This window comes from Agelaius phoeniceus, chromosome 6, assembly GCF_051311805.1.
Source record: "Agelaius phoeniceus isolate bAgePho1 chromosome 6, bAgePho1.hap1, whole genome shotgun sequence".
Taxonomy (NCBI): domain Eukaryota; kingdom Metazoa; phylum Chordata; class Aves; order Passeriformes; family Icteridae; genus Agelaius; species Agelaius phoeniceus.
In genome coordinates, this window is record NC_135270.1 from 54,548,353 (window position 1) to 54,571,702 (window position 23,350).

General features: G+C 38.6%; 1 protein-coding gene across 2 annotated transcripts in view; it reads left to right on the top strand.

The window, feature by feature from the left end:
* The window catches only part of TDRD9 (tudor domain containing 9), a 62,536-nt gene extending 45,810 nt beyond the window's left edge, over positions 1-16,726 (top strand). Inside the window, exons 23-37 of one of the 2 annotated variants that reach the window (XM_077180760.1) lie at positions 1,372-1,472; positions 2,105-2,278; positions 3,524-3,635; positions 4,965-5,177; positions 6,117-6,206; positions 7,356-7,616; positions 8,164-8,313; positions 9,365-9,435; positions 9,817-9,926; positions 10,093-10,186; positions 10,842-10,980; positions 12,084-12,193; positions 14,520-14,592; positions 15,895-16,019; positions 16,548-16,726. In XM_077180760.1, coding sequence (XP_077036875.1) covers positions 1,372-1,472; positions 2,105-2,278; positions 3,524-3,635; positions 4,965-5,177; positions 6,117-6,206; positions 7,356-7,616; positions 8,164-8,313; positions 9,365-9,435; positions 9,817-9,926; positions 10,093-10,186; positions 10,842-10,980; positions 12,084-12,193; positions 14,520-14,592; positions 15,895-15,990 — 1,794 coding nt within the window. In that variant the 3' untranslated portion in view covers positions 15,991-16,019; positions 16,548-16,726. Of the gene's footprint in view, positions 1-1,371; positions 1,473-2,104; positions 2,279-3,523; positions 3,636-4,964; positions 5,178-6,116; positions 6,207-7,355; positions 7,617-8,163; positions 8,314-9,364; positions 9,436-9,816; positions 9,927-10,092; positions 10,187-10,841; positions 10,981-12,083; positions 12,194-14,519; positions 14,593-15,894 lie in introns of both variants that reach the window. The other variant, XM_077180759.1, reaches the window with a different exon arrangement.
* Positions 16,727-23,350: the final 6,624 nt, after the last annotated feature.

The window sequence follows — 23,350 nt, forward strand, 5'->3', positions numbered from 1 at the left end:
GACCTGTGCTTAAAGAAACCAAATCTACCAACAAGCCTCAGAGAATAGGCTTTACTGTCACAAGAGACAATAGATGAAAAGGAGAGAGAGTCAGAAAATCTTGTTGATAAGGGATTTTTTTGTGCTCTATACTATTTAAGGGTATTGAAGCAAAATATCACAATAGACTCAGTCTTGTGGAATAAAGACTAGTCTTGCCACAGCAGCATTGATTAATATTAAATTGGTAGATTTAAATAGCTGCTTACTTTTAATATATTTAATTCTTGATGTGCTCTTACATCAGCTGCTTGTTACCTTGGAAGAAGTAGCTGCTGTGTCTTCATCAGTGTAAATGATCATCTTGGGCACAAATGCTGCAAGTTCCTCAGGCTCTCACCTGGAGGGATTCTTACAGCCATATACTGCTCCTAATGGTGTGCTGAAGATATAAAAGACAATTAAACCTCCCACTCTGTGGTCTCTCTAAATTATCTTCCCTTGAGGCAGTTTCTGCAGTCTAACCTAGACCATGGTTTTGACCAGCAGCTGATCTTAGTGCTGTAACTAACTTCAAGGCATAGGAACATGGTGAAAAAATAATCTGTTTTTTCCTGTCTCAAGTTGTAAGAGCCAAAGAAAAGAGTAGACATTTGCATAAGCTCTGAAAAAATAGTTCAAAGTCTCAAAGTTTGAACTTGCTACTTTGGAGTTCATGATTCTGTATTAAATCAAGATGTCATTAGATACTATTAAGAAAAAGTTAGTGAAATGGACATGAGACTGTAGTTGGATGTTAATAGTTGTGAAACCTTACACTGGAGTTACACCTCTACAAAAGGAAGATGAGGAGATTGCTCTTTGCCATCCCTAAGAGGTTTATATCCATAGAGAGAGCTTCCCACTTGTGCAAGCTGTCCCAGCATAGCTCAGTCATTCAGTATGAGATAGGATTGCCAGGATATGCAGGAGCTGTAGGTCCTTCAGCTTCCCAGGCTCTGCATACTGTGCAGGATAGAGTTCCCTGTGGTGGAAAAAGAATCATAGCATTCCAGTCTTTTCTGTTACAAGCAAAATCAAGAGACACTAGACAGCTTTTTGTAACAAGTATCAGATTAATATATATAATTACAAATTAATTTGCTTCATTTATAGTTTATCTACTGGGTTTGAAGTAGTAGGGCATTATTAAGCAGCAAAACAGGGCTTTTTATTGTCTTTTGGGATTCTTGAATGTTCTGTAGTATCTGGCACTTTGGAATTTGTTGGAGTTCAGGTTGTACATATTCTTTGCAGCTCAGGTGAAGGAGAAAGTTCACCAAAATCTAGGTGAACTTGAAAATGCATTAAAGCAATTGAGGGTATCCAAATTCAACATGTTTTTCTTTACAGCTAAAGAACATTCCTCCCTATGGATATATATACCATAAACAGTTGCAGTCACTGCTTAGACAGTGTGGGCAGGTAAAATCTATTTCCTACAATGGGTCAAGGTGAGTAAAATAAAATATCCTGCCTTATGTTCTCAGTTACAAATCCTGTAATCAGTTTCTTTTGCAGTGATGTCCTGACAAATTTAGTTAATTTCTTCTCTCTTTGGAATCAGTAACTTACTTTCAATGTTTCAGTTAGAGCTAAAAAGGTGGTTTTGAAGTCTGATGTACATTGATTGAAATAACATTGGATAAGCTAGCTGAGGTAGAGCCTTCTGGTTTGTCTCTTCTGTTTTCTGACAGTGGACCTTAATTGCAACTCATCTGTCTGTATTTATTTCTGTCTGTTATGCTGAATTTAGCTCATTTGTACAGTCTGATGGCTTTTTTGAGCTGATAATCTGACTAATTTCAGCCTGTGACTGCCTCATGTAACCCTTCTTACTCCTTTTCCAACCTTTAATGCCTTCCCTACTCACATATATTTTCACATCCTATTTGCATTAAATTTAGCATGTGCTGGTGATAATATTACAAAGTTTTCTTATCACCATCATGATAATTAAAGTTTTAAGGTACATAAAAGCAGTAGGCAGAGCCTGTGAGGAACCTACCTTTTACTGTTTGCTCACCTGGTAAGATAAAGACAGGGAGAAAAAAGTTATTTTCTTTTTCTTTTTTTTTGTAAACAGGGCTTTTGTGGAGTTCTCCCGTAATCCAAAGGAGGTTTTTAAGGTTCTCCCTGAAGTGTACCTGGCAGTCAAGATGTCACAGCTGAAGATTCCTTTTGAGCTGTGTGTTCATCATCCAGAGGATATCAGAAGACAAGTGCAAGGTGCAGGAGCTGTAGGTTTGGAATTTCTAAGGTAATTGTATTGCATATATAAAATGTGTTTCTTGGCAGCAAAATGAGGTTTTCTGCATTTGGTGGGAATTTCCTTGGAAGCGTCACCAAGGAAAAAATGTTAGGTTCAAGAAACAGATGTAAACTTTGTCTAAGCAGAATGTTTTTGCAGGGCTAGAAATAAGGTGATTGTTTTAAATATTTCTTTATAGATAAAGAGAATTCAACTATGCAGTCATCTTTCCCCCCACCCCCAAAGTTCTAGTCCATTTTCCTTTGACATATGAAAATAGGGATGTACACAGTTATTTCTGTTCCTGACAGAGACAATGTGGGGATTGCAATAACCAAAGTAAATAAGGAGTAGCATTTAGGGACAAAAAAGAAAAGGAGAGAGACAGAGCTTAACAAAAGTGGGAGAACATAAGGGCATGAGGTGTTACAACATAATAGGAAATAATGCTGAGAAATGCAATGTATTGAGTCTCTTTGGTCCACACCTGCTTTTGCTCAGAAAATCTGGCATGTTTGCTGCAGTGTTATTCTATGCTGTGCTTCTGAGCTTCAGGTCATACAAGTAACGTGATAAAAAGGCATTCTGCCTAGCTCCTGATTAGTCTGCAGCAATTTCAGAATTTTAAAATAAGAAATCTAGAATAGGAAGGCAGGAGTGAACTGAGAAGGTTGAAGTACAGGTGAGTCTCTTACTTCCAGTTGATTGCACTTAGCTTTTATTAAAATATTTTAGCACCTTCACTCTGCCCAAAATAGCACTTAAAATCTTGGTAAAAAATTGGCTCTTGATGAACTGAAGAGTCCTAGGAGGAAAGACTTAAAAGTTCTTATCTTTTGTCAAGTAAAAGGAATATTTTATTTTCATATATATATATAAAATTTGCTGAATTTATGTTTCTAGTTTTGTATACTGTGTTTTTAAAAAATAGGCTTAGAAGAAAATGCCATCACAGAAAGCCTCACTACTTAACCCTAATTTTTTTCAATTTCTAATAAAGTGCTGGCAGAGTTGTGCCCTGGTATGTATCTTTCTGTGTTTGGTTATATTGCAGTTGAAAAGTTATTCTGCAGTAATTTGGTTCTTTGTAGTCATTTTCCATTCTAATTGAATTAATTTATTTCTGAATAAAAGTCATTAAGTACCTAAATGTGCCCTGGGGGATACCTTGGGAAGCAGATGAAAGCAAAAGAATTCATCCTCTTGAGTTTTTCCTTTGTGAGTGAAGTATTTAGCATCTTCATTCCATTTTAGAGTAAATGTGGATTGTCAGAAGCAGACAGTGGAGCCTGTGAAAATCTTTTTTGGTGATTTACAAATGTCAAAGATGATCCCAAGTCGTTTTCTGTCCATCAGGGTAACAGAGGTAGGAATGTTACATATAAGTAGGTCATATCTAATAATTTGTACCTAGATAGCTCAGCAGAGATTAATATCTCACAAGCTTATGTTAAAAAATTGGGTACTGATAATGTTTTTAGTGCAGAGGTGTCTGTAAGAGGTGTGGGGAATATTCTTTTTCTTATTTTTAGTAGTTCTTTGTTAAACAGTACTCACATGTTTGCACTTCACAAAATTTGTGGGATTTGCTGGCAGTATATATTAGTTGGAAGTAGACATAAATGTAAAGAGGATTAATGGAAGAGGTAAAATACTTCTGTAAACTATAAAAATGAAAATCAGAATATACTTGGGCCATTTACTTGGTTATTAAGCCAGTTTTCTTCAGAAAATGTACATTTGAGGAATGAGATTAATTAATAGTAGGATATGCTCATTCAGAAAAAAAATTCATGCATAGAAGTGTATTAGGGGAAATTCTATGTATATACAATTATTTCTGAAATCTGAAGCTGAGATTTTTAAATTTTGTGTTAGCTGTCATTTTCATTAGTTTTGCTAATCATCTTCATTAGTATTGCTAGAGTAATAGCAATATGTATGCTGCTGAAATAGAAATTTAAAGAAACGTTCAAACCACTGAGCTAGGGGAAATGATAAAGTATTAAAACAGCTCTTGTTAGTAGCGGCATGTTTTGCAAGTGGAGAAAAGAATATTTTCCTCCTTTTAGTCAGCTAAATCTCTTGGATGAAAAATGTTTATAAATTTGATCAGACCCATTGCAATCTCTTGGCTGTCGATGCTACTTCTGTTTTAATATGTGAGCTTTAATGATTGTAAATAAAGATTGGTTTTTATCACAAGCATTCAGTATAAAGTCTGAATAGACATTTCAAAAGATGACTTGCTTTATTTAATAAGATTTAAATAGGTGTATATGCTCAGCAGCTCCCTAAGGTATGGCTCATCAGAGCAATGACACTGCTGATGGGTGGCACACTTAGCTGACTGGTATTCTGTAACTAATAAAAAAAGATGCACCAAATCTCTGCACCTGTCTAGTCGATCTTGTATTTTCTGTATGTTAACTTGGTTTAGGAAAATGAAACCTGTCCCTGTATTTTAGTAATGCTTATCTCAGAATCTGTTTAGATGAAAAGTGTGTTGCAGTAGCACATTTTCAAAAAAACCTAAATTATGAGACACAAATTCTTTACTACATTGTTGGCATTGTGTGTGAACTGTTGTGTCAGGAGTAGGAGTGTTTTCCAGTATTTTGCTGAGACAGGGTTTGTATTTATATATAGGAAGAATAATATGAAATCTGTTATTGTCTAATTTTTATACTTGCAGGTGGTAGAAGTTGGACACTTCTGGGGTTACAGGACAGATGAAAAAAACACAGCTGTGCTCCGAGCTCTAAGTGCTGAAATTGACTATCAGAACCTGATGGACTTAGCAGTGCCTCCTTGTATAGATGTGCTCTGTCTGGCACCATTCACTTATCTGGGGAAGAGAGGATACTACAGAGCTCATGTTCTGTATATTCGTGGGGATCTTGCTGAGGTGATGTGCTGTGTCATATTGAGTTGGTAGCATGTAATTGGGTTAACAATCTTGGAGCTTTGCTGCCTGTATTTTATTTATTTTTCCTGCAAATCACTCTGGCCGGAACACGTGAATTTGTTTCTTTTTCAGAACATAGGAATTTTTAGTATTAAGTTGAGAAGCTCTTGCAGAATGAAGTAAAATAAGGACTAAAACCTCCAGTGAATCTGAAAACGTGGCTTTTTTTTTGGAATGGTGTTTATGCTGCTGAGTTCTGTATCATCAACAAATTAATCTGAATATTTTGGCTCTTTGCCCTGATACAAGTAATGGAAATTAGTGCCACAGTCCAAGACTGGTGTTGATTTTTCAGGCCAATATTTTTCAGCAGTTTTAGGACAGATTTTAATTTTTTTTAAGATTGGCCTTTGAATTCTTTTTATTTCTTAACCTGTCTGGGTGTCACCACTATAGAGTTAATACTGAATATTGTCATGATTTAAAGTCATGAAAAATGAGTGAATAGTAGTCCCAATCTCATCACTTTCTCATTTGAATTTATAAACAGTCACTGAATGCATGTTCACATTTGCTTAGCTAAAAGCAGTTGTTGGTAGTATCTCTCACTGAAGGAGTAAGGTTACACAGATCTGAATGTGGGGAGAGGATTTGGAGTCTTTCAGAGAACCTTGCCTTTTCTAGATTTAGTGGATTATTTGCATTACAAGCAGATATTTATGCCAAGGGATCCAATAATAGATGTGATAGAATTTGACATATTCTTTTTGACATGACTTCATTTGCATGCTTTCTAGATTTTGAATTTGCTTCCATGTGACTTGATAACATTTGTGTTGCGCTGTAATTTTTAAACTCAAGTTGTGACTTTTCTTGCTACTAAATGTAGCACTTTAAACATTGTGGAATCTTTGCAGATACTCTTGATTCTTTTTCCAGGTTTTTTTTGTGGATTATGGCAATAGATCAGAAGTGCCTTTAAATAAACTGAAAGAGATTCCAAGGTGTCTTCAAGGGCTTCCTTTCCAGGTAGGGGTGATGCTGTTGGCTGTGGCTTGCTGGATATTTTTGTGTCTGGCTTGGCAAACAGGAGTGAACTTGAAGTCAAGATGCTTTTCAGAATAATACTTAAATAACACATATTTTGCTGATGGAGGTGCCTTCAAATCACCTTCACTAATAAAATTCCAGAGGTGTGTTTATTTACAGAGCAGAAATTCTTGTGTAATTGAACTATCTTGTGTTTAATTGTAGAGAAATTCTAATTTTGTAAAGCTGTGGGTTTTCTTCATGCTGCTTTGCTGTTCTCTGAACTGGTGGTTTTCCTGGGATCTTTTCAGACAGAATTCTCTTGATGATTACATATGAGTGTTATAGATCTAGTGATCTTTTGACACAAATTAGAGGGATTTTATAGGTAATTTTTCAGAGAAATAATTCTCTTGAGCTATATTTACAAATAAAGTAACTATACTTTAATTGTAATTCAATTTTTCAGTGCTCACTCAGATATTTTTAAGCTAGTAGAAACAATTGTGTCATATTTGTAGAAGCATTTAGTGGTGAAAATGATAAATGGACCAGCAGAAATAAGATTAGATCTTGACAGGGCTAATTTTGTTTGGTTTTCTTTGGTAATTGATGTAAAAAAATTAAGTTTGGCAAGAAGCATCCTTTTTTGTATGTTCTGCACACATACTAAATGGAAATGTATTTCTGCTTCAGGCCTGATCTTCTAATGACTAGCTAGAAAAAACCACAGGGTTTCTGCTGTAAATTCATTCAAAGACATAATTACAGGTAGTGATTGTGGACATGGGAACTTAATTACCCTTCCCTGCCAGGGACAGAGGAGCTGTAGTGATCTTACCAAGTTTTCTGTTACCTTAGTTGAAAACAGTTGTAGACTAAAGTTTTTTCCAGAGAAGACATCTCTGTTCTCCTAAGATTTCATTGTGAATAGTGAATTACTACCAAATTGTCCTTTATGCACTGTTTGCTCTGCTTCCTTAGCAACTCTGTACTATATTGAAGAGATATGAGCTGTCAGTGTTGGCACTGATGGAGCAGGAATTATGCCAGTAGCTTTACAGCAGTTGTAGGAGTTAAGTTGCTGAGAGAGTGAAATATTTCCTTGCTGGTTCTCTAGTCAGGCTGCTTCCCATGTTTCTGCTCTAGGCTTTAGAGTTCAAGATCTGCAAGATGTGTCCCTCTGCCAGATCCCTGGTGTGTGGGGAGCCGTGGAGCTGCAGTGCCAGCCAGAGATTTGCCTCTCTGGTGAGTGGCTGCACCCTGCTGGTGGAGGTTTATTCCCTGGTGCACGGCGTCCTGCACGTGGACGTGTTCCGGCACTCGGGCCGCTGGGGCCTGGTGAACATTCGGGATGTGCTCGTCGAGGAGCGCCACGCTGAGCTGGCTGAGGAGTCACACGAGTCACAGGTATGTCCTCACTGAGCTGCTGCTGCTGAGCTGGCTGAGGAGTCACACGAGTCACAGGTATGTCCTCACTGAGCTGCTGCTGCTGAGCTGGCTGAGGAGTCACACGAGTCTCAGGTATGTCCTCACTGAGCTGCTGCTGCTGCTGCTGCTGCCTGGCTTGCTCTGATTTGTTGCACTTCTGGCTGTCCTGTGAAGCTGAGCTGCAGCTTGACAAGGTTAATACTTGAATAGGGCAGTGTATTTTTGTATGTGTGCATAATGCATATTGGGCCAAAAGCATTGCTGCTTTGAGAGCCCTTCTGCAAAATAGGTTTTCCTGGGAAATGATTTCCTCAGTTGAACTGCTCCAGTCTGACTTGAAACTCTGAAAAACTGTAACTGCTTCATAGTTTTAACTCTCTTCATTTTGGTGTTTTATATAATCTGAAAGGTCATCAGAATGTTTTTTTTTGTCTTTGTATGTATGTATTTCTTTGTGTAGGACCTCCTTGTAAAATTTTTGAAGAAATAATTGTTCAAGGCTTTTAACACTTCCATTATTTTGTAGCAAAGCCATGATTTGCTCAAGGAATTATTTTTGGATGGAGCAAAGGAAGAAGAGCAAATGCCCGTATCTGCAAGACAGGAAGAAAAGCATCTCATTGAAAGATTGTTGAATTGCTTTTCTGAGAAGAAATCTGATGCACCAACCCATAAGGTAACCTGAGAGGTGATTTTGGCCTGTCATCACATGACCCTGCTTCTCACATGTTAGAATGGAGATGAGGACTGAAAGTACCACAAAAACCAAAGCTCTATCTGATACATTTCGTAGGGCATGTCATTCATTCTGCTTTCTGTTGGTAGAAAGCCATAGTGTGACCACTGTTTCAGGCTGGTCTGCTGCAGCTTTGAACAAAGTTTTGAAGTACAGCCTGAGAGCTAAGTGATCCTGCTTTTCTAATAAAGCAGCACTTTGAACTCAGTCAGAACAGAGATAAAACTGAACAGCTGAATGCAATGTTTCCCTGCATGGTGGTTTTCATTACATAGCAAAAGAGCAAGTTTACAACTCTGTCCGTTTTTCAGAAAATCTAAACATTGTTTTTACTCTACACAGTGTTTGATTCTTCATCAGCTGGTGATAGGTAAGCAGGTGGGATAGGTGCATCAGTGAACACTCCAGTGACTGATGGTAATGGTGCTTTTCCCATGCCAGTGCCAAACTCAGAAATGTGTCTTGAGCTATCTAGTCACTACTAAGTTGGAATATAAAACAGGAAGATGTGTGTCCTGTTCTGCATTGTGATTACAAGTTAGGCCTCATCTACATTCTGATTATTTTTCCATTTCAGATGTGACAAAATTTCAGGCTTTCAAGCACCTAATCATGCTCCATTTATCCCCAGGAGTAATCCTGCTTAACTGCCCACTTCCTAAAGTGAGATATTTTCAAGATTAAAGACCTCATCATGTAAATAAAATTACCTGATTTTCTTCGTGATCTATGAAGTCTGAACTTGTGTTTTTAAGCAAGAGGGAAGTCATGAGTCTGCAGCACCTGTGAAAATAGATAATTTTAGTTAGGTGCCTCAGCAAGCAAAGTTTGCTTTAGATGAGTGAAATGGAAGTGTTGGATTACCAGTTTAACAGCTCAGTGTTGCTCAGTACATGCTGAAATGTGTTTGGCTTTAATTTATAAAGCATTTAGATTTGAAGAGATCCAGGTGCTGGCCAACTAGAATGTCTCTCTCTCCCTTTTTTTGAAGGTAACAGTTTTTGGTCCATTCAGTCCTTACCAGTTGAAATGCTACAGTCTGACCAAAATATCTCAATTCAGGTATGAGGAGACTTTTATTGGGAAGTATAGTCATGTTCTTACCTTTTATTTTCAATAAATAAACTAGGCAAAAACCACTTAGTTACTCCTAGAGATTTTTTCTGAATTTTTATTCGTTGAAAAAACTGAAGGAGTCAAGCTTAAATTGCATTAATACACATGCTATTGCTATTTAAAATCTTACAGTAGTTTTAAAGTGCATTATTGTCTCATAGAGAGATTATTTATTAACTGTCATTTAAATCTGCTATCAGTAAGCAGCTATTCTGAGTTTTTGTTGTGAATTTAAAATGTTCTTTTATGTACATGTTTTTATGTAATCTGATTTTTTAGATTTCATCTAATTCATGATTTTAATTGTTGAAAATATTTCTTCCCCAGAAATGTTTTCATACATAAGGAGAGCATAAACTCCATTGTTGTCCATGATGGTGCAGAAGATCCCTTTCAGCAGCTCTTGGTGGCCACTGATATATCAGTAACTGCAGCTGGTAATGCCTAATAAAAACATTTGGATGGTTTCTCTAGACTGCTGGTTTTATATGAGTAGCTCTATGAGTAAATATCTCACTGTATTCTGTGTTACATCTTTTTGAGGTTTCATTTTTATTAAATGCTCCTTAGAGTTATTTGATTTTTTTTTTCTTTTGGTGCCAGGGTCTGTGATTTTAGGGGAAACATCTTTGATGCCTCCTATTCATGGCTTGCTTGCACTCCTCAGTATGCTGTTTGCTCCTGCAATAGAACTCAGGTATTTGTGCATTTCAAAGTGGTGGTTCTTTTATTATTTTCTTTAGGATCCTCACAAAATTTTGACAGGTATTATTTCTTTGCTTTTAGCATTTTATGTATTCTCTTCCTAGTGGTTTTTTATGAGTTTTAGTAAAATATGTAGGTAAAATAAGTTGTTCATGTACTTAGGAATTGGTGCTGCAGAGTCTCCTCCCATGATAAGGCATTACAGCTCCTGCCAGTTGTGCTGGAAGCCTGGGAAGATGGAATGCTAAACTGGCAATGTTAAATCAACATGAGGAGAGGAACTTGCATAATTTTTTGTAAAAGCTGAGCTCTGTCAGTGCCATCACTGTTGTGTTTTCTTGAATTTTTGGTATTTGCAGACTTTCATTTCAAAATAGTGAAGCTTACTTTCCTTTATTTTGCTTATGTATGATTTTTTGGTAAGTTTTATGAGGATATGTTTTTATAACCAAAGCTTCAGTTTTGTATCATCACTGTATATTTTAAAAACCAGTATGACTGAGTGTGAATGTCTCTCAATTGTATTAGCTTCTTTCAAACTCAAGTCTTGCTTTGCATGGCTTAGACAAATTCATTTAAGGCTGTCTTCATAAGAGTTTCGTTTCTTCATCTCTTGGTGAGAACTGTTTTCTTTCTTTTTCATGTAGAGTTGATAAAAGTGGGAAGTATTTTACTGGTGTTTTGTGTGGTTTGGGTTGGAGTCAGACATCTGGGACTCCACTGTTTCCTGCAAATGATATGGAGGTGACATTTGATGTGCATTTTGGACTGGAAGACATAAAAGAGGTAAAACTTGAGTAAGAATTTTCACTATAGTTGCAATTCAGTAGAAGTCAGTGCATATGAGGTTGTTTCTCTTAGTGTTAATAAAAAAGCTTGTTTGGACTGTGGGGTTTGGGTTTTTTGTAGTTTTGTTTGTTTGTTGGGTTTTTCTTCAGTTTTGTTTGTCTGGATTTTTCAATGTGCTCCCTTTTTATAATCTTAGATTTTTATCAGGAGAAGCAGTTGCCCCCTCCCTACACTCAGAACTAATAAGATACTCTAGAATATTACACACTTTTCAAAATACAATCATCAATTTTGCACTAAGTGGAAGTCAATGCTTACTAGTTTTCTTCTTAGGATTGTCATGGCTTTTATTGACAAGCAGAGCACTGCTGCTTTGCAGGCTTCAGTTTGATTTTAGAGCTCTGATAAGTCATCTGTGTTGAGATGCATCTCAGAGCAGATCAGCCAAACAAATTCCTCATTACTGCCTTCTGCAGCTCAGAGAGTGAGGTCTGTCAGAGGGAAGTATGTACATAAGCTGTGCAGTGCAGGACAGTGGCTGTGTGTGACACATGCCTGGGACAGTGAGGGACATGCCCTGGTTAGGTCTGTGTGTGAAGCAGGTCCTTGGGGTGGTTCCTGAGGGCTCTCCAAGGACACAGTGGACGTGCTGGTGGCACACATCTGTGAGGTGTTATTTTCTGAAATCACTGATTTGGGTGTGCTGGCTGTATTCATGATGCTTTAGCCAGAGTGGTAACACCAAGCTGCTGTGTTTGTGAAAAATTATGGACAGAGAGAGAAAATGCTTGAAACTTTCACAGAAGGAATTCTGCTTTGGAAAAAGTCCAGGCAGGTGGTAGCCTGCATGTCTTATGGCATATCTGAATAACCTTAAACATTGTGGTACCAGGTGGCTGAAATATTAACATCGCTGACCACCAGAGGGGCAGCTGCAGAAAAAAGCATTTCTGAAACTTCAGATGTTTTTACTTCTGGAAATACTATTACAATTGAAGTTCAATGATGTGGATGCCATGACCACCTTCATGTCAGTGTAATGTGATACAGATCTTGTGCTGGCTTAAAGTGCTTTATATTCTGTAACTGGTGTTTTACAGATAAACAGTCTGAGGACAGCCATGAATAAGCTGCTCTGTGAGCAAGCATTGCATTCTGGACAGGAGCAAGTGGCACAGCTGCAGGAGGATATTCGACAGAAGCTTCTATGGTAATCATTTTGTAGAAATAAGATCTTGTGTTTCACAGTCTCAGCAAAAATGAGTGATTGCTTGAAGCATAGCTCAGGTTAGGCTTTGGAAAAATAATATATGCTCTCATTTAATGATGCATTTCATTTATTTTGTTTATTTATAAAGCCGTATACTAAACAACCTTAGACTTCTTGTGGAAGCACTGGTTCTTCAGGGAAGCCAAATCACTTAAGAGTCGTAAAACCTAGACTGTAAAACCTGTTCTACAGGATACCACCTCCTATGTATCCTTCTTTTTGCACCCAGGACAAAGCTAATGGAGTCTTATGGCATCACAGGGCAGAAAGATTAAGAATTCTTTCTTCCTGTACATTAAATTTGAATCATGTGTGCTGCCTTTCCTCCCTCAGCAGACGTGTGCAGAATAGGTGTTGGCCAAGTGAATTGGAAGTCTCAGGCGAATTTAGGAACTGAAGTAAGGCCACCTGCCTTTTTTCCCTGCAAGCCTCCCTTCTTTTTGGAAGTGAAGCAGGTTCTGAAAAGACCATTGTGATTCAGTGTAGCCAGCCTGGAAAATTTTTCAGCTTATACTTTGGGAGAAGGAGTGCAGTGAAATATCCCAGAACAGCTTCTTCTGTCTGTTGCTGCTGAGCATAATGTGAAAAATCTTCCCTTGTTTGTACACTCAGCAGAATTTTAATGCTATGTCTGTATCGTCAGGAGAATTTTCTCATCCTGATCTAGCTCTCTACTAAACTCTCTTAAAAAGAGCTCTGGTCCAGAGGCCATAACATTACTTTTACCAGCTTCATCTGTAAGAAATAAGACCTTTTTTTTTTGCCAATAGAGCTTTGCTCAAATAACTGCATGATGTCAGAGTTAGGCAGTTCATCGTGCTGATAAAGATCAGAACCTGTTCTTACCCAGGGTTATCAGAATGATTATCAGAGCAGCTGTTCATGCTGATTTTTCAGGTGTTCCTTGGTTTTGAAAGTACTTGCTCTCTTATCTGTGGAAAAAAAATTATTAAATTGCCTAAAGTTAAAAGCAGACACCCTTACTTCTATTTCCAAAACTCCAAATAAAATTTGGGTGCATTCCATAGTAAATTAACAAGTCAGCCTTACCTTTTGAGGCACTAGAAATGAAATCAAAAGAGCACAAGCAATGGAGAAATCAAGGAATGTGGATAGGCAGAAAGAGGCAAAGCCACAGCCCCTGTCTGGAGGTGACTGTGACAGTAACAGCTCACGCTGGGACATCAACACTTACATGCTAAATTGAAGGCACTAAAATGTCACTGCTATTTGTTCAGACATGTGAATACATGCTGCAGTTTGGGCACCTATTCTGGGCTGATTGTTCAGACATCTGCAGCCAGCTGGGAGGGGAAGGGTCAGACCTTGGCACAGGTCCTGGGCACTGATGTGTTCCCAGCTCAGTCAGCGCCGACTGCCTGACTCGGTCACTCGTCAGCCCCAGGCTTTTTGTCTTCAGGATTTTCTACCTTTCTGTGGTAGCCTTTTCTCTCCTGGAATTTTTGTACATTTATTGGTTGTCTTCCAACCATCCCACAGATAATTTAAATTAAATTTTTATTTTATATTATTCTTGTGTGTTTTTATTTGAAGCAATAAACAGTCTGATTATTGTAATGATTTCTTCTTTTCCCTTGCGTAAAATCCTTCTTGGTTTTGATTTTTTTTTCCAATTGTACTTTCTGTGTTTTGGAAAAAAACATTTATTAATTCAATTACATAGGTAAAAATTTAGGTCAAACAATCTTTCATAACTGTTTTCCATTTTTCAAAAGCTAATTGTATTTACAACATGTCACCACTACTTAAGACTAAAATGAGTTTTTGAAAAACACATCTAGACAGAATTAATTAATGTCTACTACTGTTGTACTTTGCACAGCTTGAGGAAATAACTGGAGCAGACAGACAATCTATAGTAATTGAGTTGTCATGCAAAACAAAATACCCTAAAAATAGCTGTATTATACATTCTAGTGAGTAAGCATACATAAAATGTAAGGAATAAATTACAGTTGCAAATTCTAGTGCTTTGTAAAAAAAGAATCTCATAATCTTCCTTAGAAGAAGATACATTCTGATATGTGATACATCCCTGTGAAAATTTCTATTTTGACTTACTCCACTGGATGGGCAAAGTACAGAGAAGTGAAAAATCAGACTAGATTAAGAGGGAAATTTAATATTCCCTTTAGCACAGACACCTTGTAAATACCTGGTTGTATCTCATATTAAAAAAATCCTTTGTCTTGGTAATTAACCAAATACAAGTGTATTTCTCAAGGCTGTATTTATGTAATTTCAGTTTAATCTGCAAATCAAAGCCTCGAGACATAATTGATCCTACCTGGTATGAGAAGCCATATGAATGGAATCAGGTAAGGTATAAATTGTAAAGTTGTTGTGGGGGTGGGGTTTTCGTTTTTGGATTTTTTCGTTTGGTTTGGTTTGGTTTTTTCATTTATTTGGTTTTTGTTTTATTTTTGGTGTTTTGCTTTTGTGGGGGTTTTTTGTTGGTTGGTTGATTTTTTGGGGCATCTGAGTACTCCAGTACAGTTAGTTAAGAGTGTTGAGAGGGAGAACTTTTGTGGTTATTAAATTAGAAAATACCAAAAGCACTGTAGGGTTAAATTAAAGCATAAAAACGTTTATTTATGTACTCACTTATGGCTGTTGATACCCTGTTTTTGTAGAGTTTGTTTAGTTGTTGGGTGGCTTGCTTTTTAAATTTTGTTTATATAAACATTTAGTATTTTTAAACAGAACTCTCCATGGTTTTAAGGTGAGAGAGATTGTAAAGGTAACTTCACATTTGTTGGAAGTTAAAATTTTCTATTCTTTCTATTAAGCAGCCGTAGCTACATTTACATTTACATTTGTTTTGAGTTGCTGTGGTTTGAGGTGGCTTTTCCTTTCTAGGCAGACAGAAATGTGGCTTGTTTTAGGACAAATGTGGTGGGGTCAGGCAGGAGGGCAGTTTTCTCAAGACCCAGGAGGGTTTCATGAGAGAACTCTCCCAGCCTCCTACTCCATTAGAAATCTTACCTTTCTTTCTGTAAGGGCCTCTGCAGGCCACTGGATTTCCTGAAGAGCAAGTAGAGTTTCTTAATTAAAAAGGGAGTGAGGAATTAGTGAGTGCAGGAGTAAAAGTGCTACACACACCCTCCCTGTGCCTCTCCCACCCTGCAGCCCATAAAGGAGGGGTCTGGGTCACCCTTCAAAAGAGGGACAACAGAACAAACCAAGGGCACTTATTTCTAAAAGGCATTTTTTTAGAGTGTGTTGTGATATACTGCCCTAGGTGAAAGTGTTTCTATTTTCATATTTCAAATCCAGTTATCCTTGGATTTAGGAAGATAATGTACTCACTTCTGCTGGTGTTTGTCTTTTATAACAAGCTAATGTGTAGGCCTTGAATCAGGATATTCTCCATTGCCTCTGAAGAATCCCAGGATATCTTAGATCATAAAATACTGCCTGTAATGCTTTGGAATACTGTTGTAAAATAATGGCAAACCATGAGATTTCGTAGCCCTGGCTCTTTTGTTGCAGTGTGTGGCATGTAGTTGAAATTCCAGTATGATTTAACACTCAGAATTCTTGAAGACATTGTCTTAGCTGTGTTATATAGGAAAACATTAAGAATGCATTCTGACTTTCATCTTGCTTCTTTTGGCTAGGTGGATTCTCAGTGTATTATTGATGAGTCTGAAAAGCAGCATGGAAGAGGAAATCTTGTTTATCAGCTCCACAAGCTTGTTTTGTTGAATGATTAAGTATTTCTAGAAGTCTTTCAGAGGATAAGGTATTATTAGTCTAAAAATTAGTTCTGTTTTGTATGCATGTTTTGCAAGACTGTTCCTTAAGATGAGTACAAGTGTATTGAAATACAGTTTGGAAAATGTTCCTGTGTTTCTGAAAAAGCTGAGGTTTGCTAGCCTAGAGCAGACAAGTTCAATCATAAAAGAAACTGATGTAAATCAGGATGCAATTTTCATTTTAATAGTACTTCTGAACAGGTTTATCACAAGGTACACGAAAGATGAAGCAAATCTAGGCTTAGTTGTTCATTTTCTGTCTAAAAACTCAGAAATTAGGGGCATTACTTTTGTTTTTGGCCTGTAATTGCAAGTTGCATTTTCCTGTTTTCTTTTTTATTAGTTCTTAAAAAAATATGCAACAAAGGGAGTTGGGGTTTTCCTTAACCAAGAAATAGAAGACAGAAGAAACCGATTATCTAAATTATGTTCTGATCCAAACTTTATCTTCATATACTGGATACCATTTATCTTCATAACTGGATACCATTTTTTTGTTAATTTTTTTTGTACAGCAAAACATAACATGATTTATCTTCCTGTATGGCAGAAGAATGCTTTTGAATTACTGATTCATGGCACTTTGTTTCATCCTTTCAACTTACTTTTTACCTGGGAGATCTTTTGCCCTAAAAATGAGGTTAGTGGTTTCAGAATAAAACGCAGAAATTAAATAAAATGGTTTTGTCTCTTCCTTTGTGTTCATGCTTAGTAAAAGCTAAATTTAGTTATTAAAGGTATGTGATTGCATTTACAAAATACGTCAATACAGAAGCAATATATGGAAGAGTATTCATTTTCACTGTTCACTCAGTGATTTGAAGGTCATGTAATATCCAGTCATCCTCTGAAGGGCAGAGAATCTGTGGTCACCATAAAGAAGTGACAGATTTTTGGAAAAAAAGGGGATGCTTCGAGTAAGAAATTACTTTAAGTTCTAATTAAACAGAGGGATGACTGTCTAACAGGCAATTTCAGTGGTTTATTAGAGCATTACTTTCTTAGACCCATTTTAGTGATCCTTGGGAATTAGATTAGTGAGAGAGGTCTAACAGAAAAATTGCATCTCAAGTGGCTTAGACAAGAGTGTTTCTCAGCCAAGTGTTGTACATCAATTAAGTGTTCCTGTTAAACACCTTCAGGGGCAAGTGGATCAGGCAGGATTTCAAATCTTGCTTTTGTCTATTAACGATGGGACTTTCTGTAGGAAAAGGAAACTTGGCAACACACAAAGGCATGAGAAAAAGAAAGGAATTCATTCCCCATAAGCAACAGGCATATTATTTTTTGAATTTTTAAACGCTGTTTCTCCCATGTGTGGGTCTGTGTGTGTGACTGTGCTGCCACCAGGTGGGGGCTGCTGTGATACAGGACAGAACAGCCCTGGAGGAAGCTCAGCATCCTTCAAGTCAGCCTTGCTGGGTGATGATGTTTGTTTGCAGATGGATACATACAGTACTAACATTTAAAAAGGAGCTGCTGTATTTTATAGTTTGACTTAGGCTTCAGCAGCATTGCAAAGTCACTTGAACAAGTTTAAGGTAAGTAGCTTCAGGATTCCCTCTCAAAGGGTAATAGTATGTCACACTGGAGAGAAAAAAGTATTGTAAAGTAGCAGCATCTTTGTGGCTGTGAACCTGATCCCACTCAGCTTTGTGGCTTTTGGGGGCTACTTCCATAAGCAAAAAGGCCATGACTGCTTGTCAAGATTTGCTGGATCTCCAGGTGCTCACCAACATTGAGCAGAATGAGACTTCAGTTACCATAATTTACTGTATTTCTTCATTGAGCTTAAGGTGGAAATACTTAAATCTAGAAATGATCAGATTAATGCTCTTAAATTCCCCCAGTAATAATGATAAAGTGACAAACTGTACTGACAGGTGCTTCTAGTATCTGAAACAATGTGCATTGACTATTACTCACAATTTCCCCCACAGCTGCAATGGTACCTGATAGCAGTTTTAAATCAAAAGGAGATTTTTTGCCTTTCCATGTAATTAATTTTAGAATTTACTGCCATGGGCTCTGGTGGATATAAAATATTTAGACAAATAGAAAAATTAACTGGAAATCCAGGGAAGGCAGATCCTTTAATAACTGTTTAAATTGAGGAACTTGAACTCCCTGTCTTACTGAATTCCAGAACCTCAGAAAAATATACTGAAAGAATGTCTATTTTTATCCTTGCTAAAGTGTTTCCTTATGACAGGTATATAGGTGGAAAATATTGTTAATGAATCCTTTTACAGAGAAGTCACTTGTGGTTCCTCGACTGATTCTTGGCAGCACTGCAGAGCAGTTTCTTTGTTCTTCCAGGAGAATCACGTTGTCAGGATGAACAGCAAAAGGGAAAAGGATATAACACAATTGGGAATTTCACCATTCCTTCCCCCAAAGGGTGTGTGTAGGGATTAGGGTGCTTTGAATGAACCCAGCTGAGTCCTGCTGAGCCTGTGGCCACTTGCACTGTGGCAGCTGTGCTCTCTGCAGGGAGTGCAAGTGGGGAAATCAAGGTGAGAGTGCATGTCAGTGTGAAGTGATCCATTTCCAGAAAAAACAGGACTGTCCTTCTTTAGCTGGGTGGAGTTCTAGGAGGTACAGATGAGTGCATGTAGATCCTGTAGAAGCTTTGACCTTTCCTAGCAGTGTTGTGCTGTTGTTGAACTACCTATTCTGAAAACTTGTACCATGGATTTTACAGTGCAAAGAGAGAATTGAATTACCAGGAAAAGGAAGGCCAGAGATGGAATTTCAATAAATGGGATGTTGACTTCACAGGCCCCAATGAGTGCAGTCTCAAGAGGTTAAATTCAATGCCAGTCTACATGTTAGAAAAACAGCCCCATGAATTAGGATAAATTATGGATCATGGTTTAAAGCAGGATACAGGTGTTGGCATAGACTGTGCAGGAGTTACACTGGCCTTGCAAAGTTGTTGGCATGTTTTTCAATGACCAAAGTACCACAAAGCAGGGTTTGTCTACCTCATGGAAAGGGATAGAACTGAACAGAAAAATAAAAACCCACCATCAGTGTATAGTTTGATTGGAGTTCTTTCTGTAAAAGAACCTTGAAAAAAGCAGATGAAACTCCAAAGAGATAAATAGATTAAAGAAACCTGAGGCAAAGATGGTATGTCTAAGATATATATTAATCTTCTAAAGGAGTGTTGAGGGAAGAGGCAAGCTCTGAGCTGATCTGGTGAATATGTAGGAAGATAAATTGCTCTTTTTTTAGTCACTGAGCTGCATGGGTAGGTGTATTTGTCATTCCTGTCTGATGCTCCTATATTTAGCTTTCACTCAAGCACCAGGAGTGTCAGTCTAATCTCCCAGATCTGTGCCTTAAATGCCCTGGGGAAACAGAGGTGGCTGTTCCCTCTGCTGAAAGAGCTGCAGGACGAGGACAGGACCTTCCTAGTGATCCCCCCTTCAAGAGAGGGGAGTCACCCCCTTATCATGGCTGTGAGTGATGTGGAAGTCCTGGCAGATGTTTCTTGGCACGTGGATGAGCTTGTGGATGTTTCTCTCAGGGCAAAGGCCCAGAGGGCTGAGCTTGGGTGCTGCTGCTCTCTGCTGCTTCTGCCATCAGACTGGTGAGAGGGCAGTGGGCTGAGGTGAGCTGGCCTGGAGTGAGCTGTCCTGAGGGGTCATGGCCTTCACTCCTTCACCCCAGCAATTCCCTCCCTCACAGGGAGGCACCCTGGGGAAAGAGAGAAGTGGGGCTGCCACTCGGTTCAGGGGAAGGAGGGAGGTGAAGTGTGTGGTTGAAATGCTGGCAATAATTTCCTTCTGTGCTCCATAAAGTGCAGAGACTGCTTTTTGCTCTGAAAAACTGCAATCAAAACTTCTTCACTCATGGTGAGATGAGTTCATGACTTTCATATCATGCTTATGAACTTGTCTCCTCTCTGGGCCAGTCAGAGGGATGAGCCCCAGGTGCTCCACAAACACACCAGAGTGATGGTTTTCTTTGCCCCTCCAGTATTTGTTGTTCATGCCATGTGGAGAACCATGGGGGAGTTTTAGTATTTCACTTCTCTCATTTTGTTTTCTTCCTAAACACAGCATACAGCACCCAGGGGTACCTTTCTCTGTGTGCTTGAAGAAGGAAGGGTACAGCTGTTGGCAACATTTCAGCATTTACAAAGCTCACTCTTTTCTTTTTGGTCTGTTAATAGCAAAAATTTGGAGTGCCTAATCAGGACCAGCACAGAGGATACATATGTACCTGTGGTTTTCTCCATCTATCTTTAATAAGGGCAGAAAGGCCACTTTTAAAAGACAGGAAAGTAGATAAGATTTCATTAAAATTCTTGCTGCAGACAGTATCTTCCACAGCACATATTTCAAGAGATCACAGGCCATAGCTGCAGGGAGTTCCTCTCCTGTTGAAGATGTTAGCTCTGTCTTGAACTACTTTCACTTGGTCTTGACAGCAGTTGTGCAAACCCTCCTCCTGCCCACCTGCCAGGTAAGATGGGAATTGAACAGGTACACTTTACATCTGATTATTTTACATGTTCTCTGAGGAATAGATATTGCTTGAATTTTATTTATAAAGGAGAGAAGGAGGTAGAAAATACGCTGGGGAAAAAATGCAAAGTGATTGCTGCTGATGGCAGTTCCTAAAATGAGAGTAGTTTCTGAAGCTAATACAATTGTAGTGATGCTCCATAGGGTGTCAGTGCTGCAGGATGAGGAAGGGAAGCACAGTCCTTGGTACCTTAGGAGCTTCCAGAGGGTATGTGACTGCTTCTGGAGTGCTTCACATTTCAAATAGGTGCTTTCAGCTGAAGGACAGGAACAGCAGCAGAGCAATCCATCTAGAGATGGGTGTACAGCAACAGTGTTGTAAAGCACCATACCCCAGAGTGGAATCAGAAGGGAGAGGACTTCTTTCTTGTATCCTTCCTCTGTGCTTATGTGTGTGAAAACATTCCCTGATTTTAATTCTTATATTTTCATATTAAAATGCAAATGTTTGTCTTAATTTTATTGCAGCCAGTTTTCAAGTTACTCTTTTTCAATTTATTTGAACTGAGACAGTTCTTAATTTTTTCCTCTGTTTCTCTGCTATAACAATATAGTCTCATGTGATTGTTTGACAACTGTAAATAGTTACATTTAATTTAGCTCTTCTAGGGCAGTTTCACACAGTTCCTGTATTTATCTCATGCTAAGTATTGACCTACAGTCAACTTGAGTTGGCTCTCTTTTGGTAAAAGCTTTCCCAGGTCAGGATCATTTCAATAACTAGTTTTAATATAATCTGAACTAGTTTTTGTCTGAAGTAAACGAAAGAGCTACCACAAAATTTTTTGAAACATAGGGACATAATGATTTAGGGCCACCCACATTATCTGCTCCAAGATGCAGTTAAGTGTCTATAGTTTGCAATAAAGTATTTTTATTATATAAATTTTCCTTTACAGTCTCTCTAAACTCAAGAAGGATTATCTGTGCAGTCCCATCATATGCATTACTGTTTGATGCATGTAGTGTGATGTGATAGTAGAAGACTTGGCCAGAGTAGCAAAGTATTCGAGATACTAGACATAGTCTTCAGTTCTCTTGTTCTTTATTTAGTGCTGGAGATTAAAAGGAGATATATTGTGTATTTTAGCTTTTTGTGGATTAGTGGTTTATAGGATTGGAATAAAAAGGAACCTTTGGGCTGGAGAAGTTTTTGGCACTAACAGGCATTTACAGAAAAATGACCTTTGACTTGTTTGGTTTTCTCATAGATATTCAAAGAATGTTAGAGGCTGAGGGAAATTTGTCTAGGACTAAACTACAAAGGTGGCTGCCATGTGGTTTCCTATCATTTAGTGTCAGGAAAAATTGATGTGAGGTAGGAGAGAACTTGAAATTAGCATTTCTGCTTTTATTGCAGTTCATAGGAAGGCTCTTATTCTCTTGGATATATAAAGAAGCCACATTTGACAGTGCACCCCTTCTGTTTCACAGAATTTGTGAGATACAAGACGGTTGAAAAACTACTTGCTAAACAAGCAAGGAGATCTTAGACCAGCAAAGCAACTTTCTGGCTCCCTGCTTACTCCCAGTTCTTAACAGCTTGGCTGTCATATTGTTCTAATAATTGTTATTGTAACTTAAGCTCAGCCAGTACACTGAGTTATTTAGGTTGGTATTTTGACTGAGTTTGAACAGCGTGCACAATTGATGAGCTAAGAAACTCATGAACCAGCATAATGAACACCACACAGGGAAAAATAAAAAGTGTGATTAAGACAGCTATGAATAGAAGAAAAGGAACACTGCCTCCCAGTCTGTTCCTTGGGTGAGATTTCCCCAGAGCAGGGAGGAGGAACATCAGCAAGGTGAGATCACTGTGCCCAAGGGCACAGCAGCCAGGTTTTTGGAGTTGATGAGTGAGGAGTGAGCTAAGCAGGCTGCAAAACCAAGGAAAGAGGCCAGAGGCTACAGCATTCTTATTGTTTTGGGGGAGTGGTGCTGAATAAAAGACAATCCCAAAAATCATCCAGGTGGAGTCAGCAGAATTGGACCTCAGTGGATGGAAACTCTCTCCTGTGGAGAGCAGTGTCTTCTCCAAACCACCTCAGTGCAGGTTTGCTAGTGCAGCTTGGCCATCAGACTGCTAGGAAAACTCTTAAGACATTTTTGACCTGCTGTTGAAAATCTATTACAAGTTTCACACATCCAGAACTTCCTCTTGGGGCAGAAGTACTGCAGGTGGACTGTTTTTACCTCATCAGTGTGCAGGTTTCTGTCCTCCACCCTCACTTCCTGCTGATAAGCTGCAGTGTGGGTCATAGCACAGTCTCGTGTCCTCCCTGAGGCTGATCACAGCACGTGCTTTATTAACTCAAACTCCTGGCACTTGTTGCTGTTTCCTACTTGAGTGTCAGGATGGGTTTTATAAGTTTTGTTCCATTTCCTAAAGCCTTAAACAGCATTCCAGGTTTATCTTGCCTGCAGTCTCTGTGTGGCCTGAGGCTTATGCTGCACTTCAGTGCTCATGCCTTCCTCCAGTGGTGTTTCCCCTCTTGATGCCAGATCACTTCTCTTACTTTGCCTAAGGCCGTTCTCAGCCTGCCCTTGCCAGTGCCTACAGCCTGGTGCCAGGCTGTGCTCCCGAGCACCAGCTGCAGGATCTGTTGCCAGCTCACAGCCCAGAGGTGAAGGAGAGGTAACAGGAAATTGCTCCTTGCTGAGTCACTTCACTGCTGCTCTTGGCTTACCTGTTCTGGAGTGGCACATTCTGTGTCATCTCAGTGGCATGTTTTGTTGTCATGGGTGGTTTCTCTAGAGCTACGATTCCAAGGCTGAGA